Here is a 27,300-nt window from a genome sequence, read left to right as displayed (position 1 = left end):
CTAATTAGAGCCATGGAATTCCCTGGCTGGGCTCTGCAGAGAGGGCCCAGAGACTGAGGCAAGAAATCCAGCTTAGAACTCTTGATAATCAAAAACATTCTCCAGGGCCAGGAGGTTTAGCTCAGTAGCACAAGCATCTGCCTGGTAAGCACGAGGTCCTGAGTTTGATCCCCAGGACAACAACAACAACAACAACAAAAGCAAACAAACAAACAATAAAAAAAACATTCTCTAGTCGAAATTTCCACACTGGGGACTAGTGCTGCTGCATGTGCTTAGCACAACGTAGGCCCTGGGTTCAATCTGCAGCACCAAAGCTCTGCAAGTTCAAGGCCAACCTGGGCTACATACTGAGTTCTTTAATCTTTTTGGTAGCCTTTGGAAAGAAAGTAAGTATTTCAGTTCTAGAAAGTGGGGGAATTGAGATGTTGATTACTCTAGCACATACTTGTTTGGTACCTTGTACCTGGCACGAATATGGAATTGTACATTCATGACAGATACGAAGAAATGGGGTAAGGATAGGATCCCATTGGCCTCCCAGCTCCAACTTGTTTCCCTTTGGAATCTCAAGATACCCAAGTGTGACAAAATGGATGTCTTTGGACGACATCATTGAGCTGAACCTGAGTCAGTGAGGAGGCAGCGGCGGTGGGGCCCAGGCCCCCCCGGGAGTGAATCCAATAGAGGCGGTGGGCCCATGCGGAATCTGCCAGCTGTCGCGGCAGCAGGAACTGGCCAGAGCCCTACTGCAGGCCAAAGCAACTTCCTGACAAGTGGCGGCATGACTTTTTCAACAGTGGCTTTGGGGGTGGTGCCAAGAGTGGCAATGGATGGAAAGCTGTTGGTGACAAACCTGGACTTCGGAGTATCAGATAGCAGATATTCAGGAACTCTTTGCGAATTTGGAACACTGAAAAAGGCAGCCCGTGCACTATGATCGCTCTGGCCAAAGTTTAGGAACAGCAGATGTACACTTTGAACGGAAGTCAGACGCCCTGAAAGCTATGAAACAGTACTACGGGGTCCCTCTGGATGGCCACCCCATGGATATCCAGCTTGTCACATCACAGACTGAAATACAACAAAGACCTGCAGAACATAAACAGAGGTGGCGTGATTAGAAACCATGGCTCTGGAGCTTTTGGTGGTGGCGGCAGCACCCAGAGAGGGATCCTTGGAGGCAGCCAAGGAAGAGACGGAGGCACTGGCAGGAGCTTGAAGCAGCAGCTTTCTGCAGAGGAGCTGGATGCCTATAATGAAAGGATGAACACCAGCTAAACCGCCAATCTAGGTAGAGAGGACCCAGCGTTCTGTCTGCTCTCTGGGAGGAGGGGATGGATACTGGGCTGTGTGGTCAGTGACAGATTTGTTTCTATTATGTTTTAAAATAGCATTTAAAAACTCACAAGGGCTGGGATTTAGCTCAAAGGTGTAAGTGCCTGTCTGGGGAGCGTGAGATCTCAAGTTCAATCCCTGGTACAAACCCCCACCCCTCACCCCCGTGTCGGGGATTGAACTCACGACCGATCGCACCCGACCGCACGCTTGCCAGGCAGGTGCTTATGCCACTGATCTAAATCCCCAGCCCCCCCAAATTTTTTTAAAAGCACTTTTTTTCCTTTCCTTCTTCTTTCCTTTTAAAATTCCAAAACAAATCTGTTTCACACCAAGTTATTTTGGGGATAAATTTTAAGTGTGGAGAAGGTGGCATTTTCACTTTTGCCATAATAAACTACAAATGTGTGTAGAAAAAAAAAAGATACCCAAGTGTGTAGCTAGTTACTGACCATGGTTTGGATAACTTTTTCCCCTGGAATGAAGGCAGTTTAACCCCCAAAGGTATAGACTAATGTTTTGAGGAGGTTTTTTTGTACTGGGAATTGAACTCAGGACCCCCAGCTTGCCAGGCAGGTGCTGCCCCACTGAGCTAGATCCCTGGCCCCAAGCTAATTTTTTTTTTCTATTTTCTTTTTTTGGTACCTGGAATCTAACTCAGGGCCTCACACTTGCCAGGCAGGCTAATATTATTGAGAGCGTGGAAATTTAATCTGACTTCTGTGTTTAGAGGTGAAGTGTTTGGAAAATGGTTAGATATAGATAATGTCATTTGGGAGGAGAACTCATTCTTGAATCTTTGTGGCTTTATAAGTAAGGCCAGACACAGAGAGGAGCTTACTACCTGTCTCTTGTCATGTCCTGTTCTCTGCCATCTGGGGACTCTACCAGGAGGAAGCTCTCTTACCATGAAGTGACTCTGCTGAAAGAGGCCTTCGGAAAAGCCTGCACCATTCTGTTTCAACTACCTGCCTCCCTTCAAAATGGTGAGTTAATTAAACCTTTTTTTTTTTTCTTGGTACCAGGACTTTGTACTTGCCAAGCAGTCACTTATACCACTGAGGTATTCTGAGCCTCTTTCTTTCTTCTTTCTTACTGTTAGGATTGAACCCAGAGGATTGCACCATCAAACTACATTCCCAGCCGGTTTTTGGTTTTTATTTGTCTGTTTTGCTTTAAATTTTTTTTTGTCTTTTTCTTTTTCATCGGTACCGGGAATTGAACTCACGACTGCCTGCTTACAAGGCAGGTGCTTATGCCACTGAGCTAAATCCCCAGGCCCCTTTGTTTTGTTTTTTGAGACAGGATCTCTTTTGTAGTTCAAATTGGCCTTGAACTCAGTACTACATAGCCAAGGCTGGCTTCAAAATTGGCAGCAATCCTTCTGCCACCATGCCTGACTCCCCAGCCCTTTAAATTTTACTTATTTTACTTTTTATTTTATTTATTTTTTCTTTTTCCTTTTTTTCGGTACCGGGGATCAAACTCATGACTGCCTGCTTGCAAGAAGGCAGGCACTTATGCCGCTGAGCTAAATCCCCAGCCCCTACTTTTTATTTTTGGAACAGGGACTCATTAAGTTTCCCAAAGTGGACTTGAACTTATGATCTTCCAGCTTTATCCTCCCAAGTAGCTGAAATTACAGATATGTGACATTGTACCTGGCAAGCCTCTTTTTTTATATATAAAGTTAGCCAGCCTCTGATGTTTTGTCATAATAATGAAAAGCTAATGCACCACCTGAGAGCAATTCTCTATTGCCTGAAGGCTTAATGCATCCATTCCATATTATCTGAGCACCAACTTCTTATGTTCCACGTCCTGGATTCTGGAAAGTGATGTAGCTCGTCCTAAGGTGTGATAGTTCAGTATAATGATTCTCAACCTGTTCCTTTTGAGTAGTCTGAGGTACTTAAAACAATATAACCTTAACTCACAAAGACCATATTCTGGTTTTGGGATGAGAAAAACAGAATGATGTGATGAAGTGCTGTCTATGATAGAAATATACACAGGGTATGCTGGAAATACAGAAGAGGGAACACTGGAAATCAGATGGAAATGGGAAGCTGTTAGGAAAAGTGTTCCAGAGCTGGAAACATTTAGCCCAGTTTTAAGAGACAAGAGTTAAGCAGAGAGTCAAGAGCAGGCTGTGGAGAGCACAGTGCTCTGCAGTGTTCTGATACTGTCCGAATGGTGTGATGCCTGAGACAGGTCAGATGGTAGAGGAATCTGCATGGCCTGTGAAGGAAGGAGACTTATCTATGCTAAATGCTTTGGGTATATCAGCAAGGATTCTGGAAATCATGTCACATGAGCAAGGATTCCAGAAATTATGTCACATGAAGGATGAGAGCAATGGGGATGTATAAATTGAGAATTAAGAGAGAGAAATCTGGTTTTGAAATCGTACCAACTTTATTTTGTCACTTTGGAAATAGGGCCAACCTCTCTCCTGGCTCAGCGAACCAGGCCTCCATCAGCCTCCTCTGTCAAGTGCTGCTGATGTGTACCCTGCGAGCAGCCCTGCCTCTGGAGCTATCCTAGTTTTAGGAGTGCTCACATTTGGGATCTCCACCAGCCCTCACAGTCCTGGGTAAAGTGGAAAGAGAGAAAGTAAAACTGCCTCTGCTAGCAGAATTAACTTTTCTACTCGCTGAGGCAACACCACACAGAGTATGGTAAAAGGCAGGGCCCCATTTTGTGATTAGAAGCTTGGTGGGGCCCCACAGTGAATCAGAGTGAGGTGTTCCTACCTTAGGTGAAGCTCTCCTTTTTTACTGGAGTGCTTTCTTAGAGCCTTTCAGGTCTGGCCCTTTTTTCTTCTCCTTTCATACCAATGGCAAAGTGGTGTGAAATTTTCTAGTCTCAGCATAACCACTCTCCCAACTACTGTGCTTCTGGGGAGCACAGCACCCTTTTCAGGAAGCTTGGGACAAGACTGATGTCTAGAAGTGAAGCTCTTTAATGCATGAAAGAAGTAAAGGATTTTTCTCCTGCTTCCAGGCAAGAGAGCCAATCCTGCTACTCAGAACACATGGGTCAAAAGTTAAATAGGCTTCTAGTCCCTTGACTTGTTTGACTTACTCTAACTTAGTAGTTTTCAAACTGGGATGATTGAATCCCAGGGCACATTTGGCAATGCATGCACAGGGCTGCTAATGTCTAGAGGGCAGAGGTCAGTAGGTTGCTAACATCTTACTAGGAGAAGGACAGTCCCTTGTTGCAAGAAATTAGCAGACTTAAAATGTCGATACTGCTGAAATTGAGAAATATCTGCTATGGGGGCTGGGGATTTAGCTCAGCGGCATAAGCACCTGCCTTGCAAGCAGGCAGTCATGAGTTTGATCCCTGGTACCGATAAAAATGAAAAAGACAAAAAATAAAATAAAATAAAATAAAAAGAATCTGACAATTAACTAGTCCTTGGAGACATCAGAGAGCTAGAGGTAATAAACAACTTTAATTCTCTACATTTATGCTGCAAGTCCCCGATTAGTATGACTCAAAACTATTACATGATTGATTCAGTTTGGGTAGGTCCTTTTTACTGTTCCCCTGGGGACTTTATCTTCATTCACTCCAGATCTCTAAATTGGAGAGGGAGAAGGGTGAAGGAAAGACAAATGGAGATTCTATATTACTAGTTAAGTACAACAGGAAAATGAAAACTAGAGTCTAAAATTCAGACTTCACTATCCTAAACACATGCTTGCTTGCTTGCTTGCTTGCTTGCTTGATTTATTTATTTTATCTTTTTGAGACAGCATTTGACTGTGCTGTTCAGGCTGGCCTTAAGCTCACTTTGTCCTCCAACCTGGTTTCAATCTTACAGCTATCCTCCTGCTTCAGCCTCCCTAGTATGAGGATTAAAGGTGTAAGCCACCATATCCAGTTTTAACATGTACTTTAATAATGAGAAGCAGCTGGGCATATAAAGAAAGAATGAGAAGAGCCGGGCATGATGGCATATACCTATAATTTCAGCACTTTTGGAAGGCTGAGGCAGGAGGATCACTGCAAGTTTGAGGCCAGAATTGATGACATAGTGAGTTCAAGGCCAGCCTGGACTATACAACAAGACCTCAAAAAAACAAAACAAAATGAAAAATGAGTCTTTTTTTTTTTTTTTTGGTACCAGGGATCAAACTCATGATCTTGTGCTTGCCAGGCAGTCACTTAAACCACTGAGCTAAATCCCCAGCCCCAAAATGAGTCTTTTTTTCCCTAGTGTCTCCTTATGCATACTTGGCCACTGTCAGAATCCTAAACTTCTTTCAAATTCAGTAAAGGTCAAGTACTGTAGTTGCCTATCCAATATTCCTCCCCCTCTCCTTCCCTTCCTCTGTCCCTTCTTTCTTTCTTCTTGAATCATAAAATTTGTTAGGAGTAGGGGTTGGGGTTTAGCTCAGCGGCATAAGCACCTGCCTTGTAGGCAGGCAGTCATGAGTTCGATCCCTGGTACCGATAAAAAGGAAAAAGACAAAAAAAAAAAAAAATTTGTTAGGAGTGGTAATACAGCTAATAGACACAATTTTCGGCCCCCATACAGTTAGGAGGAGCCATATGATGCAGTTCTGGCCAAAGATATGTAAGCTGAGGCTTTGGGGACTGGTTTGCTGTTTCGCTTTGCTTTCCTACCCTTCTGGCTGCCTTCTCCCTGCCCAGCCAGGAATATTTGCAGGGGGATGGGAGTCCAGCAGACATTTTGTGAATGTTAGGTGGTCATAAGATTAAAAGCTGCATTTAGAAACACAAGATTCAAAGAAGTTTGGGCCTCTGTTGGTAGTCTGGAATTACCCTATCAGCCTTGCAAAATGTGAAAAATTAATTATTTGGTTTAACGTTAATTGAGCTTATCTTCCACAAACTTCATCTGTATTCCATTCCAACAAATGTATCATCTGTATTTCTTAAATTGGAATCTGTAGCCTCTGTATATCCAAATAAAACTTTATAAATTGACCCTTTATAAATTTTTTTTCTTTTTTTCTTTTTCGTTTTTATCGGTACCAGGGATTGAACTCATGACTGCCTGCTTGCAAGGCAGGCGCTTATGCCGCTGAGCTAAATCCCCAACCCCTATAAATTTTTTGATCTGCGTATTCATTGAAAACTGTTAGTATTTTCTTTCAGTGATAGCCTCTTTTCTTGTCTTTGTTTCTTTAAGACAGGGTCTTGGTATATATATAGTAGTTCAGACAGGCTTTAAATTTATTATGTAGGGCCAGGAGTTAGCTCAGCAGACTTAAGTGCCTGCCTGGCAAACCTGAGGTTGAGTTCAATCCCTGGTACAAAAAAAAAATTTTTTTTTTGTTATGTAGCCCGAGCCAAAAAAAAAAAGTGAAAAAGAATTTTTTTAACATAAACTGTGTAATGGGCAGGAGATTTAGCTCAACAACATAAGCACCTGCCTTGCAAGCATGCAGTCCTAAATTCATCCCCAGTACCAAAACAAAACAAAACAAAACAAAACAAAAAAACTGTGGAGGACCCACCTGGAGGACTCTCCTTGAAAGAAGACCAATTATCTCCATTTTGCCTAAACCTGGCCCTGTTTCCATGTATTGATATGTAGAGAGCTTGGTAGGGTTTTTCCTTAGTCCCTTTGGTCAGCTTTATGCAATGTAAATTGCAACCTCTCACAGAGGTGCTGGTGTGTAGTCTTTGAAGCAAGGTGATAGGTCAGTGTTAAACCCCTAGCCCGCCAGCTCTCAAGAAGCTTGTATGAGCCTGGCAGGAGGGAGAGCCATGTTCCAGACTTGAGATAAGAGACTATACTTCCCAGACCATAAAAGGTTACCCATCAGGGCTGAAGCACCGACCTCAAAACATTAGATATTACCTTGAATTGTGTTATGCAGGTTATTCTTTCTGCATATCCTTCTCTGCATATTGCAGAGGTGATTTCAGGCTACCTACTTAGCCCAGCTCTCACACACTTCTTTCTTTTTTCCGGTCGTGAGTTTGATTTTACCAAGAATCAAACTCACAACCGCCTGCTTGCAAGGCAGGTGCTTATACCGCTGAGCTAAATCCCCAGCCCCTCTCACATACTTCTCACACTCTCACACTCTCACAGTCACTCATCTCCAAGCCACTCTCCTCTACAAATTAATAAAACATGGTCCTTTGTTCTGCTTAGCCATCTTACTAGCTGGGTTTTGGACCTCCTTGCTTACCACAACTGCAAATATGCTTTAGTGTCTCTCATTGTGGGTTGCACTGGAAGTGGTAGATTGGAATTAACTCGACAGAAATTCAATAACTTTTTCATAGGATTACAAATATAAATTTCTTAGACCTCAACAAGGACTGGGAAGGATTTTCTATAATAAACATATTCTGAGTCATCTGGATGATCACATAAATGAATGCTGTTCTATGAGTTTGTTTCCATTATTTTATTTTGCTTTTTTTTTGTGTCTTTTTGAGACAGGGTCTCACTATGTAGTTCAGGCTGGCCTTGAGCTCACTTTGTAGCCCAGGCTGTTCTTGAACTTGCAACGATCCTCCTGCCTCACACTCCCGAGTGCTGGGATTACAGGCGTGAGCCACCACGCCTGGCAACATTTGTTTTTATAAATACATGAAAGTATATAGGTTTAATTTTAATAGCTTATAAACTTATGGCAAACTGTTATTAGAGTAGCAAGTCATATTTATTTTTAATTGGCACCAAAGGTATATGTATATCAAAGGCAGAAATGAGGGTGAGAAAAGGCTCACAGTAGCCTGAGGATAAAGAAAATGAATCTTTTGCCTTTTTTCATTTTTTTTGATACAAGGCCTTGCTGTATAGTCCAGGCTGTCCTTGAACTCACTTTGTAGCTCAGGTTAGCCTGGAACTTGTGGCAATCTTCCTGCTTCAGCCTCCTGAGTGCTGGGATTACAGTTGTATACCACTAGAGCTAGGGTTTTTGTGTCAAAATTCCTGGATTAGATTCCCAATCGTGCAAATAAAGCATTGGGACTTGGTTCTGCTTATAGCCCAAAAACGAGCCCCACCCCCCATCCCAACCTCGAGCCCAAAAATGGGGCAAGACATGTTTTTTAAAAAGCAGCACTGATTTATTTTATCCTAGGCCCAGTGACATAGTGCAGTTGGAGTTTGCAAAAGCTGTGTCTCCCTCAAAACTTGCCAGACTTTTTTTAGAAAGCAAGATTTACAAAGTAAGGGGTTATGGGTGTGGATCAGGAAATGAAAAATCCTTGATCTGCTAAGGAATGCAGAAGACTGTTTCTCTTTGCAGAGGACAGAGAAGTCTCACAGGAATTTACAATCCTTTGTCAATTTATTTTAGCACTCAATTTTAGATAACATCTGTTGTTTGCAGAGGGCAATAATGGTTAACATATCAATTAGGTCACCCAGAAAAATGGCACATACAGAACAGTATGACGATGCTATAGGTACTTTGGTCATATAACTTAGGCATAACACAAACATAACAAAGCTCTTTTTGTTAGTATATAACAGTGCTAGGAAAAAACTCACTTGGTATTGTGCCCTACTAAAGGATTTAAATTGCCTTATTGAAGAAATCCATTGGCTTCTCATTAGATGTAAACAACCTCAGGAACAGTGTCCTTCATTTGATATTTTTTCTTCATTGGTTTTTTTTTTTTTTTTTTTTTTTTCTTTCTGTAGAAGGGGGAGACAGTATTACTTTGTAGTGTAGGCTGGCCTTGAACTCACAACATAGTCCAGCTTGACCTCAAACTCATGATGATCCTCCTACCTCAGCCTCCCAAGTGCTGGGATTAGCACATTACTACTCCTAGCTTCTGTTGGTTGTGACCAGATGCAAATGAAGGATTAAAAGTAGCATCTTTTTGGAATAGATTGAAGGTCAAAAAAAAAAGTAGCATCTTTAAATTTTATTTTTACTTATTTATTTTTGGGACAGTTTCTTGCCATGTAGCTCATGCTGGCCTTGAATTTACTATGTATCCTAGGCTGGCTTCAAACTTGTGGTGATCTTTCTGTTTCAACCTCCCCTGCGCTAGAATTATAGGTATGCGCCACTATGCCCAATTGAATAGCATCTTCTGTTGCTCTGGTAAACACTTCCAGATGCAAATGAAGGACTGAAAATAGCACTTTTCTGATTGGTCCACAGTGATCAGTCATAGACCCAACATCATTTTGGGTCCTGTGTTTTGTATGTCCTCTTTAGAAAACATTTTGCTAGTCAAGTGTGGTGGTATATCCCTGTGATGAGGATCATTGTGAGTTTGAGACCAGCCTGGGCTACAAAGTGAGCTGAAGACCAGCTGAACTGCATAGTGAGACATTGTCTCAAAAGACAAAAGAAAAAAAAAAAAAAAAGAAATCCTCTTGCTTGACCTGTTGGCCAGATGATTTTTATGATTTTGACATATTCCACTCAATTAGTTATCTGTTTTACCCCAGCTCTAATCTCCTACCTCATTCCCAACTTCTCAGACATAACCCACACAATTCTTTATAGTTGTTTCCTGCTGACAGCCACTGTGACCACCAGCTGGCTGTTTTAGGATATTGAGGCTTGTCGCCAGCACTCAGAGCCTGACAGAGGGTGACAGAGGGAAAAGAGTTAGTTCCTTTGTGCTGGGAACTGTTGAGCTGCCTTTCAAATGGGGTTGAAAGCTCAGTGAATTTGTGAGGAGACTCTTAGGCTGTAGTCTAGACTGTCATCTAAGGTTGCATTTTTTTTTTTTGTCTTTTTCATTTTTATCGGTACCAGGGATCGGACCCATGACTGCCTGCTTGTGAGGCAAGTGCTTATGCCACTGAGCTAAATCCCCAGCCCGGTTGCATCTTTTGAAGCTTTGGTTGGACAGATTTTACTCCTAGGTTGAGGAGGTGGGACCTGAATGTGGGACCTGAAGGAACAGGAAGAGCACCAGTGCCCCAAAAGAAGGAACCAGCTTGGCACAGTGGTGAACCCCTGTATTCCCAGCACTTGGGACTCTACTCATCTGCACCTGGCATTTTGTAGCCTGTGCTGCAAAGTGAGTTCAAGGGGAGCCTGGACTGCATAGTGGGACCTTATCTCAAAAACACAGAGAGAGACAGAGAGAGAGGAAGAGAAGAATGGAAATAGAGTTTTTGCAAATGGGAAGTGGAAGAACTATAGGAAGCAGGGAAGGATGGTAGAGTAAGAGGACCGCCTCCCCCCCCCAAAAAAAGAACTAAAGCGTGACTGGGTATGATTGCATGTTTGTAGTCCTAGCAGTGGAGAGGCTGAAGCAGGAGGATCATAGTGAGTTCAAGGCCATCCTGAACCATATAATGAAACTCTGCCTCAAAAAGACCCCTCCAAAAAAAGTGTTATGTATATGTACAAATTCTCCTTGATAAATGTAATCATTATGTATTGAAACGTGTATTTTTTTTCTGAAACATGTATTAATAAAATTTTTTTTAAAAATTTAAGATGAAAAAAAATTTAAGATGAGCATGGTGGTACATGCCTGTAATCCCAGCTGAGGCTGAGGCAAGAGGATGGATCACCATGAGTGAGTTCATGGCCAGCCTGATACCTAGGGAGACAAGTTCTTGAAAACAAAAAAAAATTAAAAGCCAGAGATGAAGCTGAATGAATGTGAGGGCCCCGAGTTCAATGTGCTATACCAAGAAAAAAAAAAAAAAAAAAGCTGACCTAGTAATCCTCAACAACCAGCAATTAGTATAGATTATTAACATCATTTGCATTTGTGTGGTACTGGGGGACTTTTTTTCTTTTTTTTTGTCTTTTTCATTTTTATCGGTACCAGGGATCGAACTCACGACTGCCTGCTTGCAAGGCAGGCGCTTATGCCGCTGAGCTAAATCCCCAGCCCCTGAATTTTTTTCTATTCTTTTTTTAAAACAGAATCTTCCAGCCGAGCGTGGTGGCGTACTCCTGTAATCCTAGCATTTGGGGGACTGAGGCAGGCAGATTGTGGCAAGCTCCAGGCCAGCCCGGGCTACAAAGTGAGCCCAAGGCCTGCCTGAATCATACAGCGAGACCCTGTCTCAAAAAAGACAAAAAAAAAAAAAAAAGAATCTTCCTAACTTGCCAAATTGTCCATTCTGGGCTCAAACTTGGCCATTCTCCCGCCTGAGCCTCCCACAGTGTTAGGATTTCAAATGGGGGCCACCATTGCTGTTTGTTGTTGTTGTTTATCCGTACCAGGGATCAAATCCAGGACTGCGTACTTGCAAGGCAGGCACTTATGCCACTGAGCTAAATCCCCAGCCCCATCTCTGTTTTTCGCTTTTGTTGTTGTTTTGTTTTTGGAGACTCACAGTATATCCCAAGCCATCACTTTTAGGCCTTTTGGCTAAGATCAAGTGTATAGTATATCCTAGGCCAATTTAGAACTCAAAATTCTCCTGCTTTGGTTCCCAGGTGGTAAAGCTATAGGCATGTACCATCATGCCTGACCAGATTTGTTTTTAATTTAAAGGATTTTTAGAGAAAATTTAAGTAAATTTCACAGCTTGTATTAGCCATTAATTGACTCTTTAAGTCCTTTCTTGTTAACTTTTCCCAGATGCAATAAATGTCAATGATGATGGTGAAGACAAAGGAAATTACTTTATTTACTGATATTGAAGATGGAACCCAGGGCCCTGCATATGCTAAACATGGGCTTTACTATTGAACTCTATCCTGGGTACCAGGGAATTATTATTATTATTTTATTTCCGGTACCAGGAATCAAACTCAGGACCTTGTTCTTGTCAGGTAGGCGCTTATGCCACTGAGCTATGTCCCCAGCCCAGGGAATTATTTTTCATGGAAACAGTTTATCTTCATGAATAATCATTTATGCAAAAGGCTAATTTTTAATCGCTTTTGATTGCTTTTGCTCCTCCTCCATTCTGAGATTCTGGTTTTAGCTCACTCTTTCTTTTCTTTCCTTCTGTCTTTTTCTTACCACTTTCTCAGGGATTCCATTTATTCTCACAGTTTTGAGTGTGTATGCTATTATGGATAATGTCAAAATCAATATGATTCATTAACTTATTTAACAAATCCCTACTGTACCTGCCTTGTGCCCAGAAGCATGCTGCTAGGTTCACACAGTGAGCAAAATAAGAGAGATCCTTGCTTTGCTGTAACATCTCCCTTAAGTTTCCATACTTTCAGCTGCTTCCCATTTCTCTTTGCCCAGAACCCCAAATCTAACAGGCCCCAAAATTAGATTCTCCATCATCTTGCCAAAATCTGTTGCACAATGTTTCTGTGATCCCTATCCCATATCTGCTTTTTTTTCTAACTCCCTCTCTCTTTTTCTGTTACTCTCATGATCAAACCAAGGACCTCACACACACTAGGCAAGATTGGTGCCACTGAGCCACATGCCCAGCTCCTTTCATATCTTCCTGTTTTCTGAAAGTTGTTCCTGAGGAAAGAAAGAAAGAAAGAAAGAAAGAAAGAAAGAAAGAAAGAAAGAAAGAAAGAGCCAGAATAATCAGAAATATAACTCAACAGTCATGGTAGTGGATGCCTATAATCCCAGCTGCTTGGGAGATGGTGGCAGGAGAATCACAAGTTTGATCAGTTTGGGTAATTAAATCAAAAGGGCTGAGGATGTGGCTCAGCACACCTTGGGTTCACTCTCCAGTACCATGAAATAACCTCTCCCCTCCTGAAAAACAAACAAATGGAAAAATATTAGACAAACAAGAAAACCTAATAGGATTGTTCTATTCAAATTTAATTTCTTTTAAAATTCTCATACTCAATCTTACTCCCTGGGATGAAATCCAAACTCTTTAGCCTAGATTTTGAAGTGCATTTAAACTGTATGTTCTTCTTCCATTCTATTTTTTCTCATAGATACTTTAATACTAGTATATTTGAAGCTCTCCAAGCAAACTAAATTGTTTTCTGCCTATTTTCCTGTTTGTTTGTTTGTTGGTTAGTTAGATTTTTCCTGGCTGGAACTTCCTTCACTTCTCTTTAGCTTCCTAACTCTCTGGAGATCCTTCACAACACTTGGAGATTCATTTTTGCCTGTCTGGTGCCTAGCAGAGGGTAAGCTACTACAAATAGAAGCACAATGCATACTGAATTTCTGTGTGGCTAATTCTCAAATCTACATTTCTTAACATAGATTCCGAGTATCTTGGTTTTGTTGGCCTGAAAAGAGGAGCAGGAATAAGTGGGTTACAGAGTTGCGCAGCTTGATGGGAACATGTTGGAACACAACTCTAGAGGTCACAATTTATACTATAGCTATGTCAATATCACCTTTGCTATGGTGCAACCTAATGTTTCTACTTCCTGGTACGGAATCCAGCTCCAACATCTATTAACTGTGACCTTGAACAATTTACTTCTGGTCTTTGGATCTTATATACGTTATCTGAAAAAATGCATGCAATAAACATTTGTGTTTTTTTTTTTTTTTTTTTTTTTTTTTTTTTTTTCTTCAATGCTAAGGACTGGACTTCGGGGCACTTATTTTTTTATTTAGAGTCAGAGTCTCACTATGCAGTTCAGGTTGGCCTTGAGCTCACTTTGTAACCCAGTCTGGTCTTGAACTCACAATGATTCTCCTGCCTCAGCCTCCAGAGTGCTAGAGTTACAAGTGTGCGTGACCACACCTGGCTGCCTGCCTGTTAGTTTTAGACAGGATCCCTCTGAAGGTCCAGACTGGCCCTGAATTTAAGATCTTTCAGCCTCGGCCTCCCATGTTGGTGGGGATGATAGGCATGAGCCACCCTGCCCAGTTCTTTTCACTCTTGTTTTGAGACAGGGTCTTTCCATGTAGTGCAGACTGGTCTTGAACTCACTATGTAGCCCAGGCTGGCCTCGAACTCATGTTGAACCTCCTGCATCAATCTCTGGGTGCTGGGATTAGAGGTACCTGGCTCCCACTTTTCATTTCTAAATCAAACATATAAATGGGAGGCCAGCTCAGTGTCTTGGCTGTGAGGGAGGCACTAGATAGTAATTTTCTCTTGGGTGAAACAAGACTGCATTGTTTTGTTGTTTTAGCATACCCACAACAGCCATTCATTATTTAGCTCAAAACCTCTGCTGATCCTGCTTCCCCAAGAAAGAATTACTGTCAAGTAACTGTTTAGCCTCCTGCAGAGAAAGGGAAAAAAAATCACTACTATTGCAAAGAAGGATGGTAAGCACCAAAAAGTTGAGATGCTTAGCCAGTATGACACAGCACTTCCCTGTTGCTTATCTTACTACAAGGGCCAGGAAAGTTAGCTAGAGGCAGCAAGACACACATAATACTACGCATTAAATGCAGCCCCCCAGAGTCTTGAATGGTGGCACATGCCTATATTCTTAGCACTTGGGAGGCTGAGGTAGGATTGCTTTGAGTCCGGAAAAAAAAAAAAAAGCTGTGTTCCTAATTTATATTAGACATAGGTCGATATGCTCAAATCCTACCCTTCAGAAAGTCAGTCTAAAGCAGAGAACCTAGGAAGACTTGAGTAAAAAAGACTCAGTGCATACTTGCTGGCTTTGAATGGGCCTATGAATCAAGGACAGTGGGTAGACGCTTACTTTCTCTGTGAAAGTAGCATGGAAATGTTTTCTCATCTGCATTCTCTAGAAAGAGCATAGCGTGTGGATGCAATGTTTTTTTGTCTTTTTCCTTTTCATTGGTACCAGGGATAGAACCCACGACTGCCTGCTTGCAAGGCAGGCACTTATGCCGCTGAGCTAAATCCCCAGCCCCCAAATTCTCATTTGAATTGGTTTTTAAAAAAATGAGCTAGTAAGGGGTTGGGCATTTGCTCAGCGGCATAAGCGACTGCCTTGCGAGCAGGCAGTCGTGAGTTCAAACCCCGGTACCGATAAAAAGGAGAAAGACAAAAAAAAAAAAAAAAAGAATTGGTAGTGGCACACACCTGTAATTCCAAAACTCAGGAGGCTGAGGCAGGAGGATCTTGCAAGCTTGGACCAGCTTGGGCTACAAAGTAAGCCCAAGGCCAGCCTGAAATGCATTATGAGACCCTTTTTCAAAAAAAAAGAGCTTTAGAAGAATTCTGGGTATAAAACAAGGTTAGGAACAACTTTAGAGGAAGTAATACATCAGCTGAATCTCTTTTTTTTTTTTTTTTTTTTTTGTTTCCCCTAGCTCAACTAGGGCAGAGGTTTACCTAATCCTGGGTATGAGGAGGCCTGGATAGGAGTAGTCAGTTTCTGGAGGTCAACCTATGCAGTTCAAAGATTCCTGCCTCAAGGGGGATAGAGGTGGAGCATGCCTGTCAGTCAAACACTTTGGAGGCTCAGGTAGGAGGAGCAGTAAATTGAGGCCTGCCTGGGCTACATGGATAGTGAGTTAAAGGTTGGCCTGAACTACATAGGGAAACCCTGTCTCAACAAACCAATTAAAGGCCAAGAATTTAGCTCATCAGAGTAAGTGCCTGCCTGGCATGTACAAGGTTGGGAGTTCCATTTCTTGTACAAAACAAAACCAAAAAAGCAAATAAAATAAATAAAATAGGCTGGATGATTGGTGATGTGTCCAGCTTCATTCTATGTAACTGTTGAGTAATAATCACTGCATAATACATTGTGATTAGCACTTGTCCAAGGCCTAGTATCTTGCTATCAGGGACGGCTAAGGTATGCAGGAACGTAATTCAGGATCCCTCTGGTCACAGTTAAGTTTTCAATGGTCCCAAAATGCTGTGATGTCCCATGGCAAGACTGAACCAGTTAAAGAAAAAGACAACCAATAGAAGACAACATGGTTCACTGAGAGCCCAGTAGTAATAAAAATAGTTTCACCTTAGGGAAAGGAAGAACTCCTTAATCTGCATCTCTCCCCAATCTCATTATCAACATAAAGATCCTCATTAGCACGAAGTCACCTTCACTGCGTCATCTGATTACTGTATACACCCAAATAGTGGCTAGCTCAGATGGTCTTTGCCCATTCTGAGACACTGACCTCCCAGTCCCCCAGTTATGCATTACTAAATTTGTCTCCCCCTCCACAAGGGATGGAACTCACGACCACGTGCTTGCAAGGCAGGCACTTATGCCACTGAGCCAAATCCCCAACCCCTTAAATTTGTCTCTTTTTTGATCCTCAAAATAAATCAGTAAATCTTATTTCTGTTTTCTCCATCTGTCTAAACAAACAAAATGACAGCGAAGAATTTTAACTCCGAGGTGTTGACTACAGAGACCCAGTTTGTTTTGTTTTGTTTTCTTTTTTGGGTACAGGGAATCTAACTCAGGACCTCGTGCTGGCCAGAAAGGCATCAGTGACCCAGTTTTTAAATCATAAATTAGAGGACTGACATGACCAGATTCAGAGACTTATTTCAGTCGCAGCTGAAGAAACCGCCCTCAGGGAGACAAAAGCTTTCCTGTACTCCAGAGAACAATGGAGGAGGCTGAGCAGGACGGAGAACTGTGAGACTGTTCCCAAGATTTGGAGCGGTTAGACAAGGTCTTCGTAGGCAGAGGTGGGAATCCTGAGCAGTGTGTGCTGAGGGCACACCGTGCTAGGGTCCTGGGGGTGAGTGCAGTCCCGAAACCTTGCAGAGACCTCTGATTAAAGGACGGGGTGGGCGACAGGGAACCTCACTCTGGGACCTCAGGCATGGGTGAGGACGGTGGTGTTTCCTACGCCCACTTCAGCTCCTACCCTTGAAAAACCCTGAGTCATTCCCGCCTGGCCGCTCGGGATGGGCGGGGCTCTCTCATGTCCCCCTCCTCTCCCTTGTCCCGCGTCCCTGGCCCCTCCGACTCTCGCGAGAGCCTTCCGGTCTATAAAGTCCGCGGCCCGCGCAAGCCTCGCGTGTTCTCTTCCTCTACGTAGGGGTGGTCTGCGGTTGAGAGACTCTGGTGTGGAAACTGGTGAGTGTGCGGGCCGCGCTCTCTTGCTGAAGCCAGGTAGGATGCCTCACGTTCCACAGGTCGCCCTTTCCTCCTGTTCCGACGCCGCTGGGGAGTGGAGTCAGCCGGGCTAGGCCTGCTTCCAGCGCGTGTTCGGGCTCATTGCGTGCGCCCCACTTGTGTTCCTCTAAGTGTGGGCCGACGGGAGTCCCGAGGCGGACTTCGAGTTTCTCTTCCCTGGCGTCCCAAGCAACGGGAGTTGATTGGCGCGGCGCAGCGGGGCGAGTGAAGCTGACGGAGTCTTCGAGACGACCATCCAGTCGGTCTCGATTTCATCTAACTTCGCATTCACAGTGCTGGTCTTTTAGGGCTGTTTCGGAGTTCTGGGGAGGCTGATGAGCTTGGCAGAGAGGTATCTGAAGCGGGGTTTGGGACGTGCGCATCACCCGGGTTCTTGGCAGGGAGAGGTCTGGCACAGGGCGGAAGTTAGCCTTCCCCCGGAGTGGTTCAGGCCATCTTTGCAAAGCGGGTTTGGAGGAGGAGGCGGTGCCCTTTTACGATAGGATCACGCGCTAGTTTGTCACAAAAATGCAGAATACCAAAGTGTTAAAATATTTAAACATGTTTTTCAATATTTTGGAATTGAATCCATGGCCTGTTACAATGAGCTTATATAGAGAAAATTGTTTGGGCCACCACCTTGCCAAATTGCCCAGACTGCGTTCGAACTTCGAATATCATCTCAGCCTCCTAGAGTGCTGGGATTATAGGCCTACACCACCATACTTGGCCTAGATTATTTTTAAAATGTTTAAAAAGTTAGCGATAATTGATGCTCCTAATGATTCTTCTGGTTATACTACGAACCAAGAACTTTGGGAGTTGGAAAATTACTTTCTTGGGATTGTCAACCCAAAGCTTTCCAAACTGATAATTTGCTGGTTTTATTTTTTACTTACTTTCTCGTTTGGTACTTCGGTATTGAACATAGGGCCTTGTCCTTGGCAGGCAAGCGCTGTATCACTGAGCTACATTCCAAGCCCACTTTTTCTACTGGCTTATTTGTTAGTTTTTTAAAATTTTTGATTGGAAGTCTCATTGTGTAGTTTAGCCTGGTCTCCAAAGCAATCCTGCCTAGGCTTCCTTCGGATTACTGGCATGTACCAACACCCGGTACTTGATTCATCTGTCATTAAGTTTATGAGTAGGTGAAGGCTTTTGGTTTCTCTACGAAAATTAATTTCATATTTCTACTTTCTTCTCCAGCTGGATAGCAAGATGTCTTCAGGAAATGCCAAAATCGGGCACCCTGCCCCCAACTTTAAAGCCACTGCTGTTATGCCAGATGGTCAGTTCAAAGATATCAGCCTGTCTGACTACAAAGGTAAGAGTAATTACATAGGGTTATTAAAGAGAAATTACTTTATATACTAAGTACGGTTTATGAGGTTTGGCAATTGTTTCACTATAAAATGATCTGTCTCCTATAAGACAAGGTCTTTAGAGCACAAGGCTGTTTCCTTAAGTGCCATAGGTCCAAACTGATTCTGGAGAAAGCATGTTCCTGTGTATGGAATACTGCCCTGTCTTTTTGATATACTTGTCTTTAGTTAAATTGGAGAAATGTTCATTGTCTTTTGTTATAAGAGGACTTCTACATTTAGAGCCCCGTAGCTCAAGTCTTTGGAGCTGTGAGTTTGCTTGTTCTGATTCTGAAATGAGTGCATCTTAAGTCTTATTGCAGAGGGTTTAGGCACATTCACTTAGCTGTTTTGTCCCAGGGAAATAAAGTGTTCCCATTGGAACAGTGCTCCTTCCTGTGTTAGAGACATTTGGTAAGTTCTATCAAGACTGTTTGGGGCTAGGGATTTAGCTCAGCAGTGTAAGTGGCTGCCTGGCAAGCTCAAAGTTACAAGTTTGATCCTCGGTACAAAAAAAAAAAAAAAAGACTAGGCCATAGCCCAGTGACACAGCACCTGCCTGGCACAGCACAAGGTCCTGAGTTTGATTCCCAGTACCCCCCCCCAATCTCCCACCCCCTAAAGTGTTGAAAGGTAATTCACACTTTGAAGAAGACCCTTCCTTGCCCTTGTAGGTCTTAGCTTGTTCTTCTGGGACACTCGAGGCTCTAAATTACTTCAAATGCAAATCTGAATGTTAATGTCACTGTGCTTTTTTTTTTTGTCTTTTTCGTTTTTTATCTGTACCGGAGATCAAACTCACGACTGCCTGCTTGCAAGGCAGGTGCTTATGCAGCTGAGCTAAATCCCCAACCCCCAGTGTCACTGCTTTAGTGATACAGTTAGCAGTTCCTGTAGTGTGCTTTTGGGGAAACCTTCAGTTAGGTTTCCTGACATTACCCTTTGTTGTTGGATGCATGCAGTAAGTAGGGAACCTGTGGAGGAAATTTCTTGGTAAATAGCTAAGTATCACCATATGGAAGTGGTGGCAGGGCTCTCAGGTATTAGGGACATGGTCTAGGAGGAGCTTTGATTGGTTGGTGCTTCAAAGTGCTTGTTGAGCAAAACCCTGCAGGTTTTTCTAGCTGGTTTGAGGACTGGTTGTTTTGAGTTTTCATGCATTGTTGCTACCTGAAAATAAGTGAATATTTGGAAATGTTGCAGTAGGTCAGCCCTTGCGACAAGTTGCAGGACCAGTTTGAAGATGTATTTTAGTGGCAGGATGAGTCACTAAAATTGCAGTTAAGAATGATATTAGTATTCTTGGAGCTTTTACTTACAAAATTTTTCTTTTCTTGTCCTGTTCTGTCAGGCTTGTTAGGGACACATGTAATTGCGATTCATGAGATCACTTAAACCTGTCATCCCGTTACTGTGGTTCTTTTTTTTTTTTTTTTTTTTTTTTGGTCTTCTTTTGAGACAAGGTTTCGCTATGCAGTTCAGGCTGGCCTTGAGCTCACTTTGTAGCCCAGGCTGGTCTCGAACTTGCAAAAATCCTCCTGCCTCAGCCTCCTGAGTGCTGGTATTATAGGCATGAGCCACCAAGCCCGGCATTATTGTGGTTCTTCATGGAAGAAGTACAAAGGCTCTAACTTCCTTTTTTGTTGGTCTCTTACCTTGCAGCCATGGAGAACCCAGTAATTCTAATTTAGTATTTTTGGAGATTTGTTTGTAAGCCTTGGCTTTAGTTTCTAGTAAATAACTGTATTTTTTTTTTAATCGGGACTGGGGATCGAACTCAAAATCATGCGCTTGCAAAGCATGCGCTTATGCAGCTGAGCTAAATCCCCAGCCCCAATAACTATTCTTGCATTTGCTTATGCTTTTTTTTTTGTACCAGGGATTGAACTCAAAACCTTGCACTTGCCAGGCAGGTGTTTTTATCTAAGTCTTTGGTTTATGTTCTATAAAGCAAGGAAGTCTTTTTTGTACTGGGGATTGAACTCATGATTTTACACTTGCTAAGCAGGCACTTATGCCCCTGAGCTAAATCCCTGCATATGTGTCTCCCCACCCCTGCCTCTTTGGTATTGAGAATGCAACTCAGGACTACAGGTTTGCCCGGGCAGCACCACTGAGCTGATAAATCCCTGGCCCTGGAAGTGTTTTTTATCATTAACCTGTCACCTTTTTTTCCCCCAGGAAAATACATTGTATTCTTCTTTTACCCTCTTGACTTCACGTTTGTGTGTCCAACGGAGATAATTGCTTTCAGTGATAGGGCAGAAGAATTTAAGAAACTTAACTGCCAAGTGATTGGTGCATCTGTGGATTCTCACTTCTGCCATCTGGCATGGTAAATCTTTAATCCATTTAACATGTAGACTGCCCAACTGGGAGGCTTTGGCAATAGACTTCTCAAGGATTGGCTTCTCTTAGAAGTGCAAAGACTGACTTCCTCTTAGTGTTCTTTTTTTGTCTTTGAGACAAGAGTTTTACTATATGCAGTTTAGGCTGACCTTGAGCTTACTTTGTAACCCCAAAGCTGGTCTCCAATTCACAAAGGTAGATTCTCTTGCCTCAGCCTCCTTAATGCTGGGATTATAGGCATGCATCATCACGCCCAGCTTCTTAGTGCTCTATTACCTGGCACCTGGCATCAGGAGACACCACTTGTGTTGCAGTTGAGTGTTCACTAATGACCAGCCTTCCCATTCTCAGACATTAGTTTATTTTTAAAATACTTTTAAGGTTTTATTTATTTATTTATTTATTTTCCAGCTTGTGACAGTGCAAAAAGTTTTATTTATTTTTTCAGTCATTACTTTAGTGCTGGGAAAATTTGAAGTTTTAGGGGATGTTAGATAGACTATGAGAGTGGGAAAGAAAGAAATAGGTATAGTTTATATCATAAAGCCTCAGGATTTGATTAAATGTGACTGGATATGTACCTCTTACTGTAGGATCAACACACCCAAGAAACAAGGAGGATTGGGGCCTATGAACATCCCCTTGGTGTCAGATCCCAAGCGCACCATTGCTCAGGATTATGGGGTTTTAAAGGCTGATGAAGGCATCTCATTCAGGTATGCTTCTTCTCCCCTTCTGGGGGGACTGGAATTTATCAGAATTGTGTAGTAGGATGAAAGTCATTTGGAGAAAGCTAGAGTCCTCATCTGGAGACTGCTTCTTCATTTCATTTTTTTATTCACCATTAACAAGGCTGGTTGGTAATTCAGAGTTCTGGATCCTAACAAATCACAACTGTAAACTTTAACAATGCTTTTTCCTCAATCTTTCCTCCAGGGGCCTCTTTATCATTGATGATAAGGGTATCCTTCGGCAGATCACTGTCAATGACCTTCCTGTTGGCCGCTCTGTGGATGAGACTCTGAGACTGGTTCAGGCCTTCCAGTTCACTGACAAACATGGAGAAGGTAATGTCATGGGCTGGGTCTGGGGATACCCAGGCTGAAATAAGGAACTTAACTCACCCTTCTTCAGCAAGTTCCAGGATTCCTCAGTAACAGGCATGGAAAGGGTATACTAGAGGTAGATTTAGGATGTACTTGAGCTGGGAGCAAAGGTGTTTCAAAGAAATGAGGCAGGATGACACTTGGCACTTGGAGATCACTTCTGTGTTTTGGGGACACAAAATAAAGTCCATAATCTCTAGTCTTAGTCTTGGTGGGAGAGGATGACCCAGCCCTACTGAGATAACTGGTCTGGGCCAAGAAGTGATCCCTTTATGGATTTAAAAAGGACCATTTACAAATAAAAGGACATGGGTAGACCCCTTTGCAGCTAAAAGGGAGTTGCCCAAAGGCAAAAAACCTGGCTGCAGTTTTTCTTTTCAATTTTTTTTTTCTTTTTTCCATTACCAGAAATCAGACTCAGGGACTCTGTGCAGCTGAGCTACATTCCCAGTCCTGCAGTTTTTTTTAAAAGATAGTTTTAAAATTGTAATTTTTTTTTTTTTTTTTGGTCTCATTTCTACTTGCTTCCATTTGTTTGTTCTGTCTCCTCTTTCCTTCTCCTCTTTCCCTTTCTTTCTAATTTACAGCCCAACTTTATTCCAAAAAAGACAAAAACATAATATAGAAAATTAAAACAGAAAAAAAGGAAAATAAAGGTAGAAAAGAGGTAGAAAAGAGGACCATAGAAAAGAGGACCATAGAAAAAAGGTAGAAAAGAATACGAGGACCATATAAAATAAACACTTGCTGAATGTGAGCCACAAATTTAGCTCCAAATGGCCTAGAATTAGTACAAGGAGGAAGATACAATCAGCTAGGTATTTAGTGTTTTTAGAGTAAAAACCAAACAGCATTTATCCTAAATTGAACATTGAACTGTAATGACAAGCAACCTTTTTTTTTTTTTGGTCTTTTGAGGCAGGGTCTCACTATGTAGTTCAGGCTGGCCTCGAGGTTAGTTTGTAGCCCAGGCTGGTCTCAAACTCCCAGCTGCCTCGGTGTTCCAAGGCCTAGTGTTGCATGTGGGCACTGTCCGCTGTCCTTAGGTAGGGTTGGGTCTTCACTGACAGAAGCCCCCTGGTTAGGTAGGAGTGGCACATAGTGTACTCTTCTGGTGAACTCTGCACTGCAGCGATCCTCCCACCTCAGCCTCCCGAGCGTTGGGATTACAGGTGTGAGCCATCACGCCCGACCAAAAAACAACTTTTTTACTTTTTGTTTTTCCGGTACTGGGGATCGAACCCACGACCTGCCTGCTTGCAAGGCAGGTGCTTAGGCCGCTGAGCTAAATCCCCAGCCCCCAAAAATAAGGTAACAGATTTCACAGATTCATAGGGATTGGCAAGGTGCAATCAAGAAAAAATAGCTCAGTGGCATGGAAGTCCTGAGGTTGATTCGTAGTACCAAAAAAAGAAAAACAAGAAATAAAAAATTAATTCTGCAAAGACCAATAAAATGCCAGCTATGGAAAGGGAAAATTTGGCTTAATCTAAAGACAGAATAATAAACATAGACAAAATACTTTTCGGATTCTCTGGTCTGGAAAAAGAGACTCGGGTTATTGATACAGGTAAAGAAACTCCCAACTTCTAGTAGATGTCCAATATGAGTTCATGTTTTCTAAAATCGAAGAATGAATTTTAGAACAGTGGAGGTTAAGAGCAGAATGTATTTATTGAGAAAAAGAAAGCTTCTGTGAGAGACAAGGGGCCCTGAGTGGATTGCCAAAGACCATACCTTTTCTAGGGGTTTTATAGAGGAAAGTTCCAAGGTGGGGAAAAATGGGAAATTCGAAGGTGGGCATGAAGTGGGACAGAACTATGGTCAGTCAGTACTGAGTATGAGCACACTGGGTGAATGATATGGGGATGACAATGCGTGGTATGTACCATTGTTGCCCCAGATTAACATGTTTTGAAATTGTTAATTTTTCCTTTGAAATAAAACGGATTTGACAAAAAAGAATTACGAGTTTGTATAATTGCTCAGGTAAAATTGATTAAATCAGCAGCAACTGGGGAAGCAAGTTATTTAGTAAGGGGCATAAATAAAGAAAAAGGTCTTGGCTGGGGATATAGCTCAGTGGCATAGCATCTGCTTGGCAAGTATGAGGCCTTGACCTGAGTTTGATTCCTGATACCAACAAAACACTAGGACCTTTTCCTGTGTGTGTGGGGGTGGCTTAGTGGCTCCTTCTGGCTTTCTCAAGGTGTCCCTTACCTAATTTAGAGTATCAGTGTTTACCCTTAGGAAGTATGTGGGTATATTTGTTTTATTTTTCTCTTGAGGTCTGGCCCACAGCAGGAGGTGTCTATCCCCTACAGTTGTAAGGTATCTGTTTTCTGCATTAGTTTTTTTTTTTTTTTTTGTCTTTTTCCTTTTTATTGGTACCAGGGATCGAACTCACGACTGCCTGCTTGCAAGGCAGGCGCTTATGCAGCTGAGCTAAATCCCCAGCACCATCTGCATTAGTTTAACAGATAGATTAGTTTCTTAACAAAATATTCTAACCTGCTGCTCAAGATACCTTGACCCGTTGGGGATTTAGCACGGTGGCATAAGCACCCGCCTGGCAAGCACAAGGTTACAAGTTTGATCCCTGGTACCAAACAAACAAAACAAAGATTTTGGTATCAGGTATTTTGTCTTAACCCTGGCAAAGCTGAGTAATATACTTCCCCATGGCCAAGAAGATACCTTGATCCTCTTTAATCTTCCTAAAGTCACTTGGTTCCTTTCTCTGGGACAATCAGATGGAGAGATATCAAGACAGGAGCTGGGCTTTCCTATTTAGTACTTGTTCAGCATATACCCTGTGCCCAGAGAGCTGGTTGCAAAATCTTAAGTTATGAGGGTGCAATGCCTTAGACTAAAACAGGCTTCCCTGTGTTTCAGTTGATCAAATGAGACTCCCATCAGACATTGGTGAACGTCTAATGTCTTTCACACCAACAAATAACTGAATCACATGAGTTCCCTTGCTTCATTTTCTTCAGACCAGTTCAAAGTCTTTTGGTAACTTGGAGTTTTTAGGAGAGGGATAAAGGATAAATTTGGTGCATAACTGAAAGATTAAAAAGCTGCACTTTGCTTACTTAAGGAATAGAAGGCAATGAAACAAGCAGGGCTGTGTGAAGTTCTGTTCTGTAGTCTGGTGTAATCAAGTGCTAAGGAGGCTGAGACTGCTTCCAGAAGGTAGCACCAGAGACTTTAGGGTTGGTTTTATACTTCACTTTGTTGCATTTTGTTGTTTTCTTATTTTACTGTAGCCTTTGAGTAGGTAGGTAGTAAGTATCTAATTGTGGTTTTTTGATTGTTTTTGTTTTTTGAGACCAGAAACTTAGTATGTAGTTCATGCTGACCTTGAACTCACTTTGTAGCCCCGCCTAACCTTGAACTCTCAAGAGTCCTGCCTTAAGGCCTCTTGAGTGCTGGGATTACAGGCGTGTGTCACTGCCTGTCTATGCGGATTATATTTATGATTTATTGATACTGTCCTTTGATACATAAAAAAGTTAATTTACCTATTTTTAAATTGGTTGTTGCTGTGCTACCCAGACTGGTTCCTTAGCTCAAGTGTTACTTCTATCTCAGACTTCTAAGTAGCTAAGACTATAGGTATGTACCACCATATCCAGTTTATTTTTTTCACTGAGTTTGAAAGAAGTATTTAAAACATACATCAAATTGTGTAGAACATGAATATTCATTTATTGCCTATTAACATATCTTAATATGCTGACATTTACCTTATTTGAAGTAAGCATAAAGCTGGGTAGGGTGTTGATTACTTTCTCATTGCTGAGACAAAATATCCAATGCCCAAAAATTAACAGGGGAAAGGTTTATTTAACTTAAGTTTGTGGAGGTTTCAGTCCATAATCAGCTGGCTCCAAGGCAGGGTGGCATGCACAGGGGCAACACTTTAAGGTGGTAGAAGATAGGAAAGCAGCACGAGCAAAAGAGGGCACAGCAAACCTCTTTTCCTTCTATATATTGTAAGCAGGCTATATTCCTCTTCCCCGCAAGTGTAGCACTCTTGTACACAGGATGAGGTAGTTTATAAAGTGAAGGCCCTCATTCTGAGTGGCTTAAACTTTTAACCTTCTCAAGTTGACACAATGTACCGACCATTACAGTAGCATATGCCTATAATCCTAGCACTTGGGAGGCTGAGGCAGGAGAATCACTGAGTTAAAGGCCAGCCTGAATTAGGTAGTGAGAAACTTATCTCAAAAAGCATAATTGAGGTTGCTGTTTTCTTTAAATTTGGCATGAATAAATTTGGTAAGAAGAGGGCTGTGAAGATTAAATTACTGCTTATAACGTAATTAACGTGACATTGAAAGTGAGAGATTGCATGGTTTAAGTTTTCTGCTCTTGACCGGGTGTGGTGGCTCACACCTGTAGTTCCAGGCTGCGGCAGGAGGATAGTTGTGAACTCAAGGTCAGCCTGAACTGCACAGTGAGACCCTGTCTCAAAAAGACCAAAAAAAAGTTTTCTGCTCCTGAGACCATAAGGCTCAGACTGGTTATGAGGAAACCCACCCTATTCAGGAATAGGGTGGCATACATCGAGTGATGTAGTAATTAGTTGTGCTTTTCTCTTTCAGTGTGCCCAGCTGGGTGGAAGCCTGGCAGTGATACTATCAAGCCTGATGTCCAGAAGAGCAAAGAGTATTTCTCCAAGCAGAAGTGAACATTAGGCCATGAGAACAAAAGCTCTTTTGTACTTTAATTTTCATGTTTAAATACAAGATGTGGTGTGGGGTGATAACATGCCTTTCATATAGAAGCTGGGGAAACCCGTCTTTTCTCGTACTGGTAGTAATGGTCTGAGCTGCACGTTGGGGTAGACCATATAATGTATGATGTACCAGTAGCAGGGCCAACCCCATTCATTGACCTTTTATAGTGTCTATTAAACTTGAACTGAGACCTTGGTGTTTATTTTGAGACAATAGCGGATTTTCCCAAATGAGAGCTGCTTCATAATTAGGATTATACTTGGGGAGATAACAGGTAGACCCAATTGAGTTGAACAGTGGTTTTATTTTTGTTTCACTACACCTGTCATACTCTAGTGTTGGCTAAGGAAGTGCAACCTTATAGGACAGGATTACAGGTTATGGTTGCAATGAGATTACTTCGACATCTATATTTACATAACTGGGAAGGCTCCCTTGGAAGCACAGGTTTTGGCATCTTAGGACAGATAAGTAAGAATTGGAAGCTTTTGTCCCTTTGGAATTGGGTGGGAGAAGCAAGCACGGGTAACCTTGGGTA

The 27,300-nt window shown here is 42.3% G+C and overlaps 1 protein-coding gene and 1 pseudogene across 1 annotated transcript; both read left to right on the top strand.

Moving 5' to 3' along the window:
• The first annotated feature begins 512 nt into the window (after positions 1 to 512).
• Positions 513 to 18,526, top strand: LOC100723321 (THO complex subunit 4-like; annotated as a pseudogene).
• Prdx1 (peroxiredoxin 1) lies at positions 18,405 to 26,952 on the top strand. Its single transcript, XM_013144242.2, has 5 exons — positions 18,405 to 18,522; positions 20,741 to 20,894; positions 21,502 to 21,624; positions 21,845 to 21,975; positions 26,628 to 26,952. Exons 1-5 carry the CDS (start codon positions 18,417 to 18,419, stop codon positions 26,711 to 26,713), a joined length of 600 nt encoding a protein of 199 aa, XP_012999696.1. The 5' UTR covers positions 18,405 to 18,416; the 3' UTR covers positions 26,714 to 26,952.
• The last annotated feature ends 348 nt before the right edge of the window (positions 26,953 to 27,300 follow it).

Source organism: Cavia porcellus, unplaced genomic scaffold (genome assembly GCF_034190915.1).
Source record: "Cavia porcellus strain 051 isolate PalLab524CR breed Dunkin Hartley unplaced genomic scaffold, mCavPor4.1 scaffold_25, whole genome shotgun sequence".
NCBI lineage: Eukaryota > Metazoa > Chordata > Mammalia > Rodentia > Caviidae > Cavia > Cavia porcellus.
The sequence above is the reverse complement of the archived record's forward strand: the minus strand, read 5'-3'. Positions and strand labels throughout refer to the sequence as shown.

Bases quoted from the DNA above. Each gene is read 5' to 3' on its own strand.
- Prdx1 (XM_013144242.2), top strand. From the start codon at position 18,417: ATGTCTTCAGGAAATGCCAAAATCGGGCACCCTGCCCCCAACTTTAAA. The intron at 18,523-20,740 runs GTAAGAGTAATT...TTTTTCCCCCAG, and splicing joins CAGCCTGTCTGACTACAAAG to GAAAATACATTGTATTCTTC. The intron at 21,976-26,627 runs GTAATGTCATGG...TTTCTCTTTCAG, and splicing joins CACTGACAAACATGGAGAAG to TGTGCCCAGCTGGGTGGAAG.